At 36.4% G+C, this 19,298-nt stretch overlaps 1 protein-coding gene across 4 annotated transcripts in view; it reads left to right on the plus strand.

The window, feature by feature from the left end:
- Nucleotides 1-15,677: 15,677 nt before the first annotated feature.
- LOC107848524 (pentatricopeptide repeat-containing protein At2g22410, mitochondrial) overlaps nucleotides 15,678-19,298 on the plus strand; it is a 10,022-nt gene continuing 6,401 nt past the window's right edge. The window contains exons 1-3 of one of the 4 annotated variants that reach the window (XM_016693311.2): nucleotides 15,678-18,004; nucleotides 18,459-18,602; nucleotides 18,776-19,023. In XM_016693311.2, the coding sequence (XP_016548797.2) occupies nucleotides 15,832-17,856 (2,025 nt within the window). In that variant the 5' untranslated portion in view covers nucleotides 15,678-15,831 and the 3' untranslated portion in view covers nucleotides 17,857-18,004; nucleotides 18,459-18,602; nucleotides 18,776-19,023. Of the gene's footprint in view, nucleotides 18,005-18,458; nucleotides 18,603-18,775; nucleotides 19,024-19,298 lie in introns of those variants that run through there. The other 3 variants (XM_047399024.1, XM_016693310.2, XM_016693312.2) reach the window with 3 other exon arrangements.

Genomic DNA, 19,298 nt, shown 5'->3' on the forward strand with positions numbered 1-19,298 from the left:
ATGATGAGGTCGAGGTTGATCTTATAGAGGGGCTACCTGAGGCTCGACAAGTTGAGCTCGCCATGAAATTATCCAGGGATGAGGAGCATGAACGAATGGTTGGGGCTAGTTCTAGCACTCGACATGATGATAAGTCACCCTTCATAGAAGATTTGATGATAGGATCCCAGTCTGATGAGGCTCCTATTGAGACAGTAAGATCATTCACCGACAGGGATCCGGTGCCTAGTGCGCCACAGAGAGTCTCTACCCTTCTCTACTTTCTTTTACTTTTGCATTGGGGATAATTTAATATTTTTAGTGGGGGTGAGGTATTGTTAAGATTCATTCGATGGTCGGTACCTACTGTCTCAGTTTATGGCATGTGGTTTGATATATTGTGGAGACATATTCTATTTTATTACTTTGATGTTTATGGTATTTTGTTTTTATTTTGTTATTATTGACATTGCTTTGGATGGGCCCTCATCGGGCATTTTGATAATGATATCAAATATTGTCGTTTTGTTTTTGAATTTGTGTCATGCGTTTAATTTAAATGTGGTATCCGATTGTGCGCATTGCTCTTGTCGCATTTTGTATATACGTGTCAAATAAACTCCAAGGGTTTTCTTCGAAACTTGGTTCTTTCCTAAGAAGCAAATTTTTGTTTTCTCTTTCTTTTGATCTTTTACTTTTAGTTTAGTTTCTTTGTCGAACCGAGTGATAATTCACCTATGAGGGATGACGAGGCGACATCCTTAGGCAAAGTATCTAGTCATTTTGGTTAACTAGGAAGAAGAAAAAATTCAAAAATACTTCCAAAAGGTCGTTGGCAAGGATGAAATATTTTTGAGAAAAAACCAAAAATATAGTTGCAAGATCAAGGATGTCTTGAGTTTTCTTTTGAGTGAGACCATTAAACTCAATTTTTGGCTCTCTCTTTACAAGGATGATTCGTTGACTCGGAGTAACTTATAAAGCTCAAATTGCTCAAATTGGTTGAGAGACTAACTTTTCGCTCTATGAGTACAATGCCATGAGTGGTGAGATTTTTGAATAATTCTTGTACATTTGTGTAATCTAATATTCAAAGAGAAATTCTAGTCAAGCTTGATTTGAAGGATGACTCGAGGCCCTTTTTGACCTGTCACTTAGCCAATTCCCACCTTAACATTATTCCCTAGTTAACCCATTTAAATCTTTTTGCCCTTCTTTCTTTCTTATTGTAATGATAATCATGCTAAAACACCTAAACCCTTTTGAAAACCTCTATTTTGGCACTTAACCTCCTTTGATGCGTTGCATGATTATAGACAACAAATTATAGGCAAAACCCTAAGTTTGGGGGGTTGTGTATTTGGGAGAGTATGATCAAAGAAAAGATAAAAAAGGTGCATGTAAGGATGTCAATACATGTGCTTAAAAGACAAAAGATGTGCTTGATGAGAAAATTGAATAGCCTAGCCCATAGAACTTGAAAAAAAAAAGAAAAATTGAATGAGTGAGGGGCTAAGAAAGGCTTATAGGTAGAAAATCTCTTGAAAAAGTCAAAGAAGTGAAAGAAAGAAAATGGTGTCTTTGAATGGTTTGGTAAATGCTAAACAAAAAATTAGAAAAATATGGGAAATGATTTGAAAAAAAATAAGGTGGGTGGTTTGAAAATTTTGGGGGTAGAAAGGATTGGGCGATTGTATTGAAGAAGGTCTTTTAGTCACTTGATCCATATATATTCCTTCCCACACCTTAAGCCTTCATCTTGACCCGCAAGACCTTGGTGATTCCAAACTAAGTAAGTCTACATTAGTGGCGAAAAATACAAAGGGCAAGCCTATGGTTCTATTCAATGTACTTGAATTTTTTTGTGAGAGTGAGTGTGAATTCTTGCTTTATTTGAGCTCCCTTAAGAATTGAAATATCTTTGGTGTGTGGAGCCAACTCTTGCGTGTGAGCGGCATCGGTACTTTTGGGTAGAGGGTGATGTTTTACTATCGGTTTAGGTAAATGAGTGAAGTAAGTTGCATTGTGAAGATTGAGACAATCTTTGATGATTTTGTTACTTATCTTAAGATGTTTTGTGATTTGGAAAATTCATTTGATACAAACTTGCATCCTTGCTTCATAAATATGTGCTTATTGAAAAGTTTTGGTTTACTTGTTTCCATGACATATGTGGAAAGTGTTGTAGAGTTTTGTTAGCCTATTCTTTTAGTATAGCTTTCTTCTAGGTGGATTGAGTTAAATACCCTGTCTCATTAAATTAGTCTTGGTTGCTTGAGGACAAGCAATAGTTTAAGTTTGGCGATTGATAAGTTGTCAATTTGATGACTTACTAGCACCTTTTAAGCTTAAATTATCATACTTTTCCATTGATTTGATGGTACTCTCTTACGTAATGCCCATTTATGTAGGTAAAATTTAAAAGAGAAGAGTGGGCAAGTCATCAAGTAGCCAATTGTGAAGGAAATGAGTCATCTGCTTCACATCCGCTTCACATCTGCTTTGGAGCTGCTAGCTATCTGCTCTCTGTCTGCTCTTCATCCGCTTTGAATCCGCTCAAGCAGATCAAGAATAAGGTAGCATTTTTGTAATTTCTATCAAATATAGAGTGGAATTTAAAAGGAGGCATTTAGCCCATCTTTCAAGACCTAGTTTTCATTTTTTGGAATATAGCCTCTCTTTTAGCTTTTTAGCTTTTCTCTACTCTTTTAGCATCTATCATTTCATCTTTTGAGAATTTTGTACTAAGCTTGAATGAAAAATATATGTTAGTGATTTTTCATTGAAGAATTATTAAAGTCCTAAGTGTGGAACTACATTGTCTCTATTTCTCATGGATGAAGTTAATGATAACTTTGGTATATTCTTATCCGTTTTATCAATGAGTAGCTAATTTCCAATCTTGGGGTTATGCTTTCTTAAGTAGTAGTAGTGCATGGGTTGTAGCCAATTGTTTTTCTAATTAGTTAGTTGTGATGGGTGTTGCATTTATTTCATGAATTAATTGAGAGTTGGGGGTTGCAAACTCCAACCACCCTAGAACCCATGCCATTCTTGAAAGAGAGGACATGGGTGAGGAATAAATGCAACCAATAACTTGATTCATTTCATTTAATGATATCTCTTAGACATAAGAATGTCAATTGAGGCAATAAATGTGGGAAATTGTCACACTTGTGAGGTGTTCGAAAGAACCCATTAGTGAAATTTGGTGTTGTAATTGAAAGATTGACACCAATACATTGACATCTAGCCTACCCATGACTTTTAGCTAAAAAATTAAATAAATAACCAAATACCCATGTATGATCTCACACTTATAATTGCATAACCTGAAGGCTTATTCTTAATTGAACTCACTCTTAGCATTCTTCAACGTCAAGCTAGTGCACTAAAATTGAATTCGTTGTCAGTTATAAACACATTCAAACTAAATCCCCCTATTTTACATTTATGCTTGCTTTATTCACACTACGGGTCATCTTTTAGTAGACTATCAATACTCTTGAGTTTTGAATTCCATGCTTTCACTCCTTGTGGATTTGACCCCAACCTAAGTTGAGTTATTATATTGACAACGATCAGTTACACCCATTCAAGAGTGTAATTTGAGCATTATCAATGGTCCATAACATAATAACATGCCACTCTGAAGGAGGTGACGGTCCATAACATAATAACATGTCACTCCGAAGGAGGTGACAGTCCATAACATAATAACATGTCACTCTAAAGGAGGTGACGATCTATAACATAAGAACATGTCACTCTGAAGGAGGTGACGGACTATAACATAACAACATGTCACTCTAAAGGACGTGACGATCCATAACATAATAAAATGTCACTCTAACTGGGGTGAAGGTCCATAACATAACAAAATATCACTCTAAAAGAGGTGAAGGTCCATAACATAGTAAAGTGTCTCAAATAAAGTGATGGTCCAATACATCTTCTAAAAGGATGGAAAATCCAAACCTAATAATATGTGTTCTTTTGAAAGAGTGGGTGACTCAAATATAATAAGATGTGTCACCTTGAATGGGTTGACAATCTAATAATTTTCTTGGAGGGTAGAAAACCCTAACATGTGAGACAAGACAGAAGTTGATTTGTTGAACTTCATCATTTGAATAAAATATCCTTAAAAGGACTTGTGCATGTATTGAGCTTCTGGATTGAATCCTCAAACTTTAAGAGGATTGGTTTATGTTAGTTCTTAGAGGTGGTCTTGCATTACCTACATTAGTTAAACAACACTCGTTAATAACCTAATAATTTATTATAACTAAGCCAAAAGTGTAGCAGAAAATAAAGTTTAAAGGTAAAGTCGTTTGACCCATGATGATTTAGAGACAGTGTTTTGAATAATATTTCCATATCTCAATTGTTATACCCAATCATTTTTCTACAAAATCAGAGAAAGTGTTACAGATCATAACGAATTAACCAAAACATAAATCAAGAGAAAAATAGAGAAGAGAAGTTATCTGGATTATTATGGCAAGGCCACAGTGGATCTGGTAATGCCCTTTGTCAAGATAAACATTGTCAACATTGTGACTTCACTTTTCTTGTATTCAAAAAAAAAAAAATCTTAGTTTTGAGAGTCTGACTATGTTGGTATTACCTTGCTCTCCTGATACTCCTTGATGCTCATCGATTTGCAGGCTTAAAGTGCAGTCTTTGTGGATTTTTTTAGGATCTCCCTCAAAAATTTTGCCTCAGTTTAGAAACTTTCAAATTTCTTTGTAACTTATGACATCATTCAGTATAGAATTTTTGAGAATTCTGCCCCGGTCTAGAATACAAAATACTTGAGTTCTTTCTGGGATACCGTAGCTTGAAATTTGAGAACTTCTAAAAAATTATGCCCCAATTATAGTTTTAGCAGCGTCTAATGTTCAACTTTGTAGCCAAAGTCGAGTTTTGTGTGAAATTTTTTAGATCTTTCAAAAATTTTTGGCCCAGTTACACGTTTCAATGTTATCTCCATGTAACTTGAAAAAAGATCCCCTTGATAAAATTTGAGATCCTCTCAAAATTTTTTCACAGTTTCTATGAAAATCTTATAGGAAATGTGATTGAACCAGTGGGGTCCCTATATATTCCATTGAGGTAGAAATCATATCAAACATAGTTCCACCATAAGATGAAAAAATAAATTTTCTAAAGGATTGACCGAAGCCGACATAGGCCGCCTACGTATTCCATTATTGAAAATTTAGGTCAAACGTAGTTCATATAAAATAAAATAAGATATTAATATTTTTTGATAACATGACCGAAGCCAATCAGGTCGTCTACGTATTTCGCTAGCAAAATCAGATCAAACGTAGTTCATTACAACTAAAAAGTCCAATTATAAGAAAAACACAAAGTACAATAACAAGAAAATTAAACCATAAAGTACACTTACAAGGAAATCAAAATGAGAAAGTGCGATTGAAAAAAAAACAATAACTTCAAGACGCAAGGTAAAAAAATGCCAAAAGTGCGCCCTTGATGAAACTTCATTCTTCGTTGTGACTGGTGATTCCAATGACTACTTGTTGTGATTAGGAAATGGATTGTTGTTGACATTGGCTGAAGATTCTACAAGTGTTATCACTTTTTTGTCAATCAAATCCTGAATTTTTTGCTTGAGAGTCATACATTTCTTAGTAACATGTCCAACAACTCCAGAGTGGCAAACACATCACTCGTTTGGATCATACTAATTAGTAGAATTGTTTACAGCTTTTGCTTTCACTGGATAAAGTAGTTTTGCTTCTTTCAACCTTTCAAAAATCGAAGTAAGAGATTCTACTAATGGTGTAAAAATTTTGGGAGGCTTTCTTTCATGATTGGCACGAGGAGCATTATTTTGATAGTTTTGTTGTGGAGGTTGAGCATGATATGTTGCTTGTGCATTGAAGACAGGATAGTGATCATGTCGAGCATTAGGTTGGTATCATGGGCATTGCTTATAGTTGGATGAACCTCCTTGAGTCATAACTCCCATCACTTCTTTATTCTTTTTCTTTCCACTTCCTAAAGAGTCAGTTTAGAAAATCTTATGAGTGGATTGCAGTTCTTTCAAATTTATTATCCTCCCTGTCTTGAGGCCATCCTCAATCATTTTGCCTATCTTGATAATTTCAGTAAATGTTTTTCCAGTCATCGTCACCATACGATCAAAATATTCTAAATTTAGTACATGAATGAAATAACTGATTATTTCAGCTTCCTCCATAGGAGGATGGACACTAGTTGCCTCTTTTCTCCACCATATGGCATATTCATGAAAACTCTCATTTATTTTCTGCCTTAGCTTTGTGATAGAGATCCTGTCAGGAATGATATCGACATAAAAAATTTAATGATCCACAAAAGCATTTGCCAAGTCATCCCAAGTGTGCCATTAGCCACATCTTGCTTAGCATACTATTCTAGAGACTTTCCACTCAAACTTTGACTAAATAGCTTGACTTGTATTCATTTGTTTTTGCCCACGCCAATCAATTTTTCACCATAAGTTTCCAAATAAAAGAAGGTATTTTCAGACCCATCAAACTTTTTGAATTTTAGGATCTTATAATCGGAGACAACTCAATATCGAGAAATGCACACAACTCTTCATACTTTACGCTTTGATTACTTTCAAGCCCTCTAAGGTTTCTCATTAAATCTTATAAAGTGATGAGATATATTAATTAGTATATTTTTATATATTAAATATCAAGTATTTTAAATAAATATGAATAAACATATCCTATTCTAGTATATTTTCTAACAATCATTGCAGGAAGAGCAAAAATGAAAAAGAAAAAAAGAAGATATAAATCAAGCAAGGAAGATACAACCGCTACAAATTCATCAAAGACTACACAGGACAAGAAATATAAAATAATAAAATTATCATCAAGGTCTTTGGATTTCTCATCAAGGTTTCATGATAACATTCATGCCAAAATCTCATGAAGATTGCATGATAAATTATCATGTCAATTTCTCATCAAGGCCCTATCTTGTAAAGTTTCATCAAGGCCTTCATAGAAATTTTTCTATAACTAGGCACATGTTGTTGAAGGAAAGGGACACATCACACACCATGAGAAAGATTTATTATTTTTGTTTTCTTTCTCTTCTTCTTCTTCTTCTTCTTCTTCTTCTTCTTCTTCTTCTTTTTCTTCTTCTTCTTCTAGTAGGATAAAATTTTCTTAGTAGTTTTACTTTTCCTCCATGATGGAGTAATTTCTTTTGGTTCGGATAGTTGATGAATCTTGATATATATATATTTATAATACTATCCCAGTTTAATGCATGTTCCGCCTGCAAGTTTCATTTATATCTTCATATTGTAGTGAAATAATAGTTTTATCTAATTATTGTTTTCACATCTATCTATTTTATCTTTAAGTTAATTTTATATTAATTTTGTAGTTCTAACGGAGCAAAATTAATATATAATAACTAATGAGTAAAATAGTAGATGGAGAATAATCTTTAGTTATTTATTATTTCAAATCTTTAATTTTGCTTCTTTTAGTCCTAATTCTCACGGAGGGATTAAATCAAATAAGTTTTTTGATATAAGGGGTCTTTATCATATTTCTTTTAGTTCTAATTCTCACGGAAGGAATGACTCGAATAAGTTTATCAATTTAACGACTAATCGCAAAAGGTCTTTACACCTTTTAGCACAATTCTGGCAAGAAAATATTTTGATACAATTGTCACTAGTCTTAAATTATTTAATTGGCATAACCTCATGGAGTGTTAATTAATTATTTATTTTTTAGTGAGCTAAATATTATTAGTTAGCAATAAATAATTATTCTTTAGATAAAATATATGTGAAAATTGAGATTCTATTATAAAAATATTATCAAGAGAATTCAACGATTCCCAACTCTTTTTAGTTGTAAGTTCTTAGAAAGTAATTTATTTAAGATTTAAGTAGTCTATATAATTTCAATTTTACCTTTCATCATTTTGATTCTCTCAAATAGTAATAAAGATAATACAAATTTGTAGCCTAGGTGGTTTCAATTTCTGTGGGACGATATCTTAAACTATACTAGAATTTGACAGAGTACGAGCAAGAAAATCCTATACATATTGGCCTCGTCATAAAGCCTTGAGCTTTTCTATTCACCATCTCATTAATGCAAGTCTTTGGTTCATTCTCAATTTCAACATAATGATCAACATCTAGGCAGTATAACCCCTAAGTTTGTGCCACCGGTGGGGCGGTAGCAGAGGTGTACACTGATGGAGTATGATGTGACATTGTTATGTTTTGAACCTTTGGAAGAGCAAATCTATACAAAAAAGAGCATTTTGAGAAGCATGAACATTTTGAGAAGTGGTAAACTGACCATCCTGATCAACTCCTTCCAATGTCAAAAATATATGACCTTTTTGTCGAGCACCAAGAGGTAGAGTCATGTTTGGAGGAGACTAAGAAGGTGTTCTACTCTGCATCAACACGCGCCTTGGTTCAGCAATTTGCTATTCTAAACCAGCAATGACCTCTGGGGTTATCTCTTTAACCATTGAGGGACTAGGGTCCATTGCCATATACAAAGTGGGAACTGACTCTGAAATTCAAAGAATATGACACTTTAAAAAAGTAACTGAATGATCAGGACTTTGATCATTTGAGGAATTTTGCATTTAATGGGGAAAACAGAATGAACTAAGTGATTTGAAGAAATCAAATGTTTACGAACAAACATTCTAAATGGCATATTTGGAAAGCTATTCTGAAAACAACATAATCTTTTTCATTAATAGGATATTTGGACAGCTCTAACTATAATAAAGTATGAGAAAAAGCGATTTGTAAAAACAACATGATTAATGTGAATTGGATAGACCTACTGATTTTTGAATAAAATTTAGGTGATTTGGAAGTGATTTTGTCGATGAACTTTTAAGGGCATTTTAGAATGATTCAAATTTTGAGTCTTATATGCCTAACAATGCTTTAAGACTTAGAGATAGAATAATAGACTAGTCTTGTTTAAAGTCAAACGTATGTTATTTAAACACACAAATCAAGCAAATATAGATACAACAACAACAACAACAACAACAACATACCCAGTGTATTCCCACCTAGTGGGGTTTGGGGAGGGTAGAGTGTATGCAGACATACCACTACCTCAAGAGAAGTAGAGAGGCTGTTTCTGATAAACCCCCAGCTTAGGATCAATAACAGTATAACAAATACAAAAAGTAAGCGGATACAAACTAGTATGGTACACAAAACAAACAAACAGTATAGCAAACACAAAAGATAAGTGCATAATAAACTAGTAGGGGATGCAAAAAAACCAACACCACTAACCTCAAAAGCTACAGCTCCAACACTACAAACCAGAAACTCCAGACCCAAAGGAGCACTCCTCTATTACTACCGCCGCGCTCCCAACCCCTAACCCTCTACCCTAATCCGCTTCTTCCACACCTTCCTATCAAGGGTCATGTCCTCTATAAGCTGTAATTGCTCCATATCATGCCTAATCACCTCTCTTCAATATTTCTTCGGTCTATCTCTAGCCCGCCTAAACCATCTATAGCCAGAGTTTCATACCTCCGCACTGGAGCATTAGAGCCCCTCCTCATCATATGCCCGAACCAATGTAGCCTCACTTCTTACAACTTATCCTCCACCGAGGCAACTCCCACTTTCTCCTGAATAATCTTATTTCTCACCCTATCTTTCCTGGTATGTTCACACATCTATCGTAATATTCGCATTTCCGCCACCTTCACCTTTTGGATGTGGGAGTTCTTAACTGTCCAACACTCCGGTCCATACAGCATAGCCATTCGGACTACCACTCTGTAGAACTTACCTTTAATCTTTGGGGGCACTTTCTTATCAGAAAGGACTCCCAAAGCAGCCTCCACTTCAACCACCCTGCCCTAATACGATGCGTGACATCCTCGTCAATCTCACCATTACCCTGAATTATGGACCCCAGATACTTGAAATTCTCCCTCTTCTAGATGGCCTGAGAGTCTAGCTTCACAACCACTCCATCTTCTTGCGACATATTACTGAACTTACACTCCAAGTACTCCATCTTTATTCTACTTAACCGAAAACCTTTAGATTCAAGCGTCTGTCTCCAAACCTCCAACTTATCATTAACTCCACCCTGAGTCTCATCGATCAGAACCACATTATCTGTAAATAACATACACCAAGGAACCTCCCCTTGAATATGTCGCGTCAAAATATCCATCACCAAGGCAAATAGAAACGGGCTAAGAGTCGATCCCTGGTGCAACCCTATCAAAACTGTGAAGTGCTCTGAATCTCCACATATCATCTTCACACGAGTCTTCACACTATCATACATATCCTGAATCAACCTAATGTACGCCACGGGCACCCCTCTAGTCTCCAAGAACCTCCACAGAATCTCCTTGGAAACTCTGTCATATGCTTTCTCTAGATCAATAAACACCATGTGTAAGTCCTTCTTCCTCTCTCAAAACTGCTCCACTAATCTCCTCACAAGGTGAATGGCCTCAGTGGTCGAGTGACCAGGCATGAAACCGAACTGATTCTTAGAGATCGTCATGATCCTCGTCATCCTCAACTCTACCACCCTTTCCCAAACCTTCATAGTATGACTCAACAACTTAATACCTCTATAGTTGTTACAAATCTGAATGTCTCTCTTGTTCTTATACACTGGAATCATTGTGCTCCACCTTCATGCTTCAGGCATCTTAACAGCTCTAAAAATAATGTTAAACAGCCTTGTCAACTACTCCAGACCTGCCCCGTTAGTGCTCTTCCAAGAGTCTACTGGAATCTCGTCTGGCCCCGTCGCCCTACGTCGCCGCATCCTGTGAATAGCTCCATTGACCTCCTCAACCTCAATACGCCTATAATAACTATAATCACAACCCTTCTCAGATATCTCCAAGTCTCCCAACACAGAACCTTTGTTCTCCTCATCGTTCAAAAATTTATAAAAATAGGACTGCTACCTCTCCCTAATGAGGGCATCCTCAACCAACACTGTGCCATCTTCTCCTTTGATGCACTTCACTTGGTCAAGGTCACGAGCCCTCTGCCCCCTAGCCTTGGCCATCCTATACAACTTCTTATCTCTGTCTTTCTCCTCTAAAGCGGCATACAAACTCTCAAAAGCTGCTGTCTTAGCCGCCATAACCACTAACCTAGTCTCTCTTCTAGCAACCTTATACTCATCCTTATTCTTCTGTCTTTCCTCATCATCCTTTCTCCCAACCAACTTAGCATAAGCCACCTTCTTAGACTCTACTTTTCTCTTGACCTCTTTGTTTCACCATCAGTCTCCTCAATGTTTGCCAGATCGACCTCTCAAGACACCCAATACCTCTTTAGCAGTCTCCCTAATGCAACTGGAAGTCATATTCAACATATTATCCACCCCCCTCTACTCTTCCAAGCCCCCCTACTCTCTAACTTCTCTTCTATCTCCAAAGCACTAGCCAAAGTCAGGCCACTTAATCCTGGGCTGCGCCTCCCTACTTCTCTTCTTTTTGCTCTTATTGATAACCAAGTCCATCATCAACAACCTATGTTGAGTTGAGAGATTCTCGCTAGGTATGAATTTACAGTCTTTACATAGCACTCTATCCCCTTTTCTAAGAAGCAAAAAGTCTATCTGAGTCTTGGCCACTGAACTATGAAATGTAATAAGGTGATCCTCCTTCTTTGAAAAGCTTGAATTTTCTATCCACAATCTAAAAGACCTAGAAAAATCCATTAGAGAAGTTTCTCCTTCATTCCACTTACCAAAACTGAAACAGCCATGCACATCATCATACCCTCTCGACAAAGACCCAATATGCCCATTGAAATCCCCTTCCACAAAAAGCTTCTTAGTGCTCGGGATGTTTCTCGCCACCTCATCTAAAACCTCCCAAAATTCCTTCTTCTCCTCTTCGTCCAAACCTACTTGCAGGGCATAGGCACTAATAACGTTCACTGTATACCCTCCCATGACTAACTTAATAGACATCAGTCTATCACTAACTCTCTTTACCTCTACAACCTACTCCCTAAGATCTTCATCTACTAAGATACCTACTCCATTTCTATGTCTCACGCTACCCGAGTACCATAACTTATATCCATCCACATCTCTCGCTTTAGTGCCTACCCATTTAGTTTCCTAGACACACGCTACACTAACCCTCCTATTTCTAAGAATTTTCACCAGCTCTATAGACTTACCCTGCAAAGTACCAATGTTCTAAGACCCAACTCGCAACCTAGAAACTCTCTTATCTCGCCTAACTTTACTACCCCTAGCCCCTGACCCCAAACTCGATCCTAGACCCAACCTAAACCCAATAATTCCTGAACCCGACCTCGACCCCAACCCCAACCTATGACCTGCCCCTAGTCTACCCTCGCCAATCACAGCCACTATGCAATAAAAAAAAGAAAGGAAAAAGGGAAGAAAAATAACAAAGGGGGATACACAAATTTTGGTACATAATAATCAATAGCGGGAACTAATACTACCACACTTAATGGATATTCTAGTAAATCAAGTAACAGTAATCAAACAAGGTAACACACTCCAAAACTACTAAGAACAATAAAGAGATTCACACGTACAACACTATTACAAAGTAACCAATCAATAAGAAATTCGATACCCACAACCAGATAATCAGCCAAGACGCTACAAAACAGGAATCACAACAAGAATAATGCAGAACACTACCGGTAGCAACCCCTAAAAATCAAGAAAGCTATACACAACTTGAAAAGATGGACCGAGTGCACCTGATCGAAGCTGAGCTGTGTCCTTATACTTGGTTGAGTCGCTGGATTTCGACAATTTACTGTAGAAATTGGTCGTCGGAATAGTGTCACTGAAATAGTATTCTCGAGAATAACGTTGGCAGTCCTTGAAGGTTTTTGTGGTGATTATTTGGGCGGCAAAAGTGTTGAGGGCGGCGGCGGCGACTTGTTGGAGTTGTTGCTGTTGGCGGCGATGGAGGTTGGTGGCTGAGATGCAGCAACGGTGGCGAAGACCAGCGACGGTGGCTAGTTCACTGTTTGTTGCGGTGGCGATGGCGAGGAGGTGAAGTATTTGGGCGGAGATTCAATAGACAGAGCGTCGCCAGAGAGAGGAGGAAAGAGTAAAGGGCGGTGCTTGGTCGGTGTTTGCTAACTGCTTTCACCGAAAATAGAAGGGACGACGAATGGTTTGACGGAGGTGGCGATGGAGTTCTTCGATCAGAACGTGGTTGCAGATGGCGGTGACGAACGCATGCGATGGAGGAGCGATGCCGATTTATTGATTGGGTTCTCACCAGCTGTGGGTGGTGGCGGCGATGGGTTCGCTGGAGAGAGGAGTAGGGTGGAACACTTTATCACATAAATTATTTTTAATGCTAACTAGCATACATGAGACCTTTCAAGCCAAAGGTAAGCCTAATGTTTGAAGGATATACATTTCGTTTGTAAGACGTTCCATTACCCCCAAAATATTATATAAACTTCATAAATAAATCGAATGGGGATACAAAATGAGGGAAAGGGAAAATACATGATATCAGTCCAACACAGGGGAGAAAATCTAAACTAAGCCTCCTTTGAAGTCCTTCGATCTTGAACTTCTTAAAACGCCTGAATATTCTTCTGATGAAGATCTTCTTTTGATTAAAAGAAACTATCTAAATAAAACCCTCAAATCCAAGAGACAATAGTCCGTACAATCCGACATTACATCCTTCAATTTAACATATAAGGATTGATCGTCTATTATAACTCGTGGTCAATAGATGCAAGGTAGGTTTCTAATAGGCCTAATACCTCCTCAGGTATTGGGTCATCCTTGGCTCATGCCTAAACAAGGTTTTGGTTTTGCTCTATCCTAAGTATCTAGAGTGGGTTTTGACCAGGTCCCTAAGTGGACAACTCAAGTTTGAAAATACAAACAATCATTGAACGCCTAACGTGTCAATAAACCGTTGTATTTCCAACACTTTATTTGAAATTGAACAATAGGGGGTCGGGACATCCACGAAACCCTAAAACGGTTTAATACTCCCTCCTTCCGATTTTATGTGTCGCCATTTCCTTTTTGATTCGTCCCAAAAAGAATGTCACCTTTCCTTATTTGGTAATTATTTAATGACATCATTCCCATTTTATCCTTAGTGGATTTCACTTATTAAGAAAAGACAACTAAAAAGTAAACATTAAGAGGCGCAATTTTGTAAACTTTACAAAGTCATCACTTATTTCATAAACTCCGTGCCCGATCAAATGGTGATACATAAAATGGGACAGAGGTAGTAATAAAAATGTGGAAGTATGCCATGAAATGCAACAATTAATAATTACAAAAATTTAAACACATAATTGCAAAAGTAACAATTAATATAACATTAGCTAAACACATGAAATCCTTAAGGTTAGAACCTAGGTGAATCCCCAGCGGAGTCTCCATTCTGTTACAATCCATTTTTGAAAAGTAAAAAACGTTTCATAACTTCGTGGCTAAAATAAGAAAAGAAGTCTATATGATTTTATTTAGAAAAATAATTTAGAGTCACCACTTAATTTTAGAAAAATTAAGAAACCATATAGAAAAGACAATTTTGAAAGAAAAAACTTTTAAAATTAACCAGAGTCTAGGTAAGGATTCAAGTAAATTTGAAAAAAGGTGTTAGGCACTTTCGAAAATCCATAAAGTGTGGTTCCCAACGGATTTAACTTATTTGGTTAAACTTGAAAAAATATTTCTTAAGTTGTAAAAATCTTGAACTTGTTTTAGAATCTTGAATTTATTCAAAAATATTCTAAGTGGTAAAATAAATTAAACATCAACGTTTCAAAATAATTTCAACTTAACAATTTTATCTGAATTAAGACTTTGGGCTAAATAATTAACCCAACTTCTTAAACGTGGATCTTAAGCTATTAATAACAATGAAATGATATAAATAAATTCTTAAATTATTCTAAAAGTTTATGTTTGCAAAAATAGAGGAATTAAAATAAAATAAATAATTTAACTTAAATTTACTTCCCAAGGATTCATCTAGATAAGTTAAGTCAAACTACAAACAAATGATCAAATTAATTGCAAGAAAATAAAGGAAAAAGATGAGGCTTGGGCCCCTTTTTAACCCATTTTCAATTTTGTCCAGCTTTGGGCCCATTTTAATGGATTTTTTTTCAGCCTTTTTCCAGCTGTATATCCAATGTATATCATCTTAGACTCCACGATGTGGAAATTTATCGGGTTTATTGTTGTTGTTATATCCAATGTATATCATCTCCCTTTATCCTTGCATTTTTGTGTATACTTGTTGTATACATGGCTGAAAATCAGTCATATACATCTTCTTTGATCCTCCAGCTGAAAATTAGCTCTCCTTTTCTCGTATATCACCTATATGCTACGTATATTTGTTGTATTTCTTTGTATACAATCTTGTTTCTTCATGTCCATTTTAGACTTTGATTGAAGCTTTTGGGACTTAGTCCCAAAGAGATGCAGGGTATAGAGTCCAATTGGACTCATCTCGTCATGTTTATGCACAGAAACAAAGATACAAAATTAATATCTATTCAATATATTAACCAATAGAGGATCACTAGGCAGCTAGTTTAAAAGCATAGTCAATTTATTTTTATTTTTTATTTTATAATATACAATTTTGACAAGTCATTATAAAGAAAACAACTGAGATGGACTTTCCAGTCAAGACGAAACAGTGGAAAAATACTAAAGAGTACCATTTTCCTTAAACCTTTTTGGGTGTATCTTCGCTTTCCATTATTGTGTCACCAACAGCTGCGTATGCTTAAGTCATATCATTTCCAGGATGAATATTATTTCCCCATCACTACACCGTTATTGTAGACTAAAATATTTTTCTAAACTACCCCACTACAATACCAAACTTGATAAATCCCAATTAAAATGGAGGACAAATCATATTTTTGTCCAAATTAATCCATTACTTTCTCTTTTGGAAACCAAATGCAAATACATGACTCAACTCAAACAAATCCAATCACAGATGATTGTCACTGGTATATCCTCAAATGGGTTTGCTTCAAGTCGTTTAATAGCCTTTTGTGCACTCTCAGAAAAGGGTAATCTTGATTATTGTAAAAAGTTATTGTATAATATGGAAAACCCAAATACATTTTCTTGGAATCTGACTATAAGGGGTTTTACTGAAAGTGAAAACCCAAAAGATGCAATCTTTTTGTACAAAAGGATGCTTATGACAAAAGATAATGAAGAATGTAGTAGTTTTTTGAAGCCTGATAATCATACTTTTCCTTTGTTATTTAAGATATGTTCAAGATTGGAATTGTATTATATGGGTCAAGAGATTCTTGTGCATGTTTTGAGGATTGGTTATGATCAAGATTTGTTTGTGCATAATGCTGTCATTCATTTTTTGGTCTCATGTGGATTCTTGGAGGATGCATATAAGGTGTTTGATGATAATTCTGTGAGGGATTTTGTTTCTTGGAATTCATTGATTAATGGTTATGTTAGGAGCGGGAGACCGAAGGAAGCATTGATGGTATTTGAGAAGATGAAAATGGAATCTGTGGAGCCTGACGAAGTTACTATTATTGGCATGGTAGGGGCGTGTGCTCAGCTCGAGAATTTGGAGCTTGGGAGGAAGTTGCATAGTGACTTTATGGACAAGCGTTTATATCTTAGCGTACCACTTTGCAATGCGCTCATAGACATGTATATGAAGAATGGGAGTCTAAATGAAGCAAAGGCTTTGTTTGATAGGATGGATGAGAGGACTGTGGTAAGTTGGACTACAATGATTAGTGGGTTTGCTAAATTTGGGTGTTTGGATGAAGCGAGAAGACTTTTTAATGAGATGCCGGAGAAAGCTATTGTACAGTGGAATGCCTTGATTGGAGGTTATGTCCAAGCTAAGCGTGGTAAAGAGGCACTGATTTTGTTTCAAGAAATGCAAACCATGAATATAAAACCTGATGAAGTGACAATGGTTAGTTGTCTATCAGCTTGTGCACAACTTGGAGCACTTGATATTGGAATTTGGATTCACCACTACATCAAAAAACATAAGCTTTTTTTAACAGTGTCTCTGGGAACTGCACTTGTTGATATGTATGCCAAATGTGGTAACATTGAAAATACGCTTCAGGTTTTTCATGAGATGCCTGTCAGAAACTCATTGACTTGGACAGCTGCAATTGGTGCCTTAGCGCATCATGGAAATGGACATGATGCTCTATCATATTTTTCAAAGATGATTGACAGTGGCCTGAGACCAGATGATGTCACATTTCTTGGGGTCTTGTCAGCTTGTTGTCATGGAGGTTTGATTGAAGAGGGGCGAAATCTTTTTGCTCAAATGAGCACAAAATTCAAAATCCCCCCTAAATCTAAACATTACTCTTGCATGGTGGACCTTTTGGGCAGAGCAGGGCTCCTGGAAGAAGCTTATGAGCTTATCCACTGTGTGCCAATGGAGGCTGATGCTTCAGTATGGGGAGCATTGTTCTTCGCTTGTCGAGCTCATGGGAACATTGAGATAGGGGAAAAGGCAGCTCTGAAACTTCTTGAATTGGATCCTGATGATAGTGGAACTTATGTACTTCTTGCCAACATGTATGTTGAAGCAAGTATGCAACATAGGGCACGTGATGTGAGGAAGATGATGGGTGAAAGAGGATTAGAGAAAGCACCTGGTTGCAGCTCCATTGAAGTAAATGGAAATCTTTTTGAGTTTATTGTTAGAGACAAGACACATCCTCAGTCTGATCAGATGTATGAATGTTTGATTCACTTAACAGGACACATGGAAATAGTTAAATTTGATTCTGATGTTTACAGTACAATATAAGAAAATCTGGTTGATCAGTCGCCAAAGCTACATAGACAACAAAAAGGTTTGGCCCTGCAAAAGATGTTCCTATGATTAGGAGGACAGGAGTTGTGTTGCAATCCTAAGGCCAGGGGAACAACTTCAGCCACTCCTCTGTTCTGCTGAGGTATTGTGAATTGCATTTGAACATCTAGCTTCTGCACTGCTGCTTGGATCATTATAGGATCATATTATCTGAATATTTGGTGGTATCCTGCTAAATGCAATTATTGTTTCTTCTGCATTAGTTCTTGTTATGCTTACCAACTTTTAGGTTATATTTTTGAAATTTAGTTATGGATCTTAATTCATTATTTCAAGCTAGTGTTCATTCTAATCTTTTAAGCTAATGACGTAATGAAACTCCTACTTTTCATTCTTGATAAGTGAAATTGTGACATTTACTATTTGGGGATGGATAGTGTCAGGCAGGGTAAAAAGAAGGATTGTTTTTCCATTAGCCGAAAAAATGTTTTCTATTATCACATCCTGTAGCTTAATGCTTGAGTTGGAAAGACGGTTATCAAAGCTATCATTATCTGTAGCTTGATTATTACCTCCTTGTTAAACTCTTTCTGCAGTAGCTAAGAAGGGGGTGTATGATTGCGAAGATTGTAGCTCGATTAATCCTTGCCCTTCTTCCGAATTGTGAGGAAACTTAGTGTTGCAAGAAATTACCTCATCCAGAAATGTAATACATGATCAAATCCATTAGCCATATGAAGGTTTGACAAATTTAATAGCCTTCTATTTATTTCCAAACATGGACCAAGAATTTATTTCACCATCCAATTTCTCCCTCCCTTTTCTTTTCCTTCTTTTTTGGTGTCTGATATTGACATCCTACAAGGATAGTAGTATTGTTGAAAGATTGTGATTTTTTTTTTAAACTTTTCAGACAGGAGAGCAGTTTGCTGGGATCACGCGATAATTGGTGAGCTAAAAGGCTTTACGAGTGAACGTTTTCTCAACCTATATTCGTAGCAGCCAAATACAGATAGCTCAGGGATGGATTTTTTTCTGCTGATCTCCAATTTCAGAACCTGAAGTTAACATAGCTCTGAACAAAATGGGATGAGAAAGCCTGGAGATGTATTGGCTACTGGCTAGTGGTTAGGAAGCTATCCAAATATTCTCTTCTTTTTTCTTAAAAAAAAAACTGGAGGCATGCCGAAACAGCTTGTATTCTATTCTTCAAGAAATAAGCCACAAACAGCAGCAGAGTCTTAAACATACTAAGAGAATAGTTGAAGGATATCATCAGTTCCATGACAAGCAAGCTGCTTCCGTGAAAAAGGGTTCTGATACCACCATTATTTTCCAAGAAGTAATCCTTCAGTTGCAAAAGAAAAAGGGGAAAAAGTTCTCTTTTAACTACTCAATGTGTTATACTGTAAAGAATGAATCTCGGGCACCGTAAA

This window comes from Capsicum annuum, chromosome 11 (genome assembly GCF_002878395.1).
Source record: "Capsicum annuum cultivar UCD-10X-F1 chromosome 11, UCD10Xv1.1, whole genome shotgun sequence".
Classification (NCBI taxonomy): domain Eukaryota; kingdom Viridiplantae; phylum Streptophyta; class Magnoliopsida; order Solanales; family Solanaceae; genus Capsicum; species Capsicum annuum.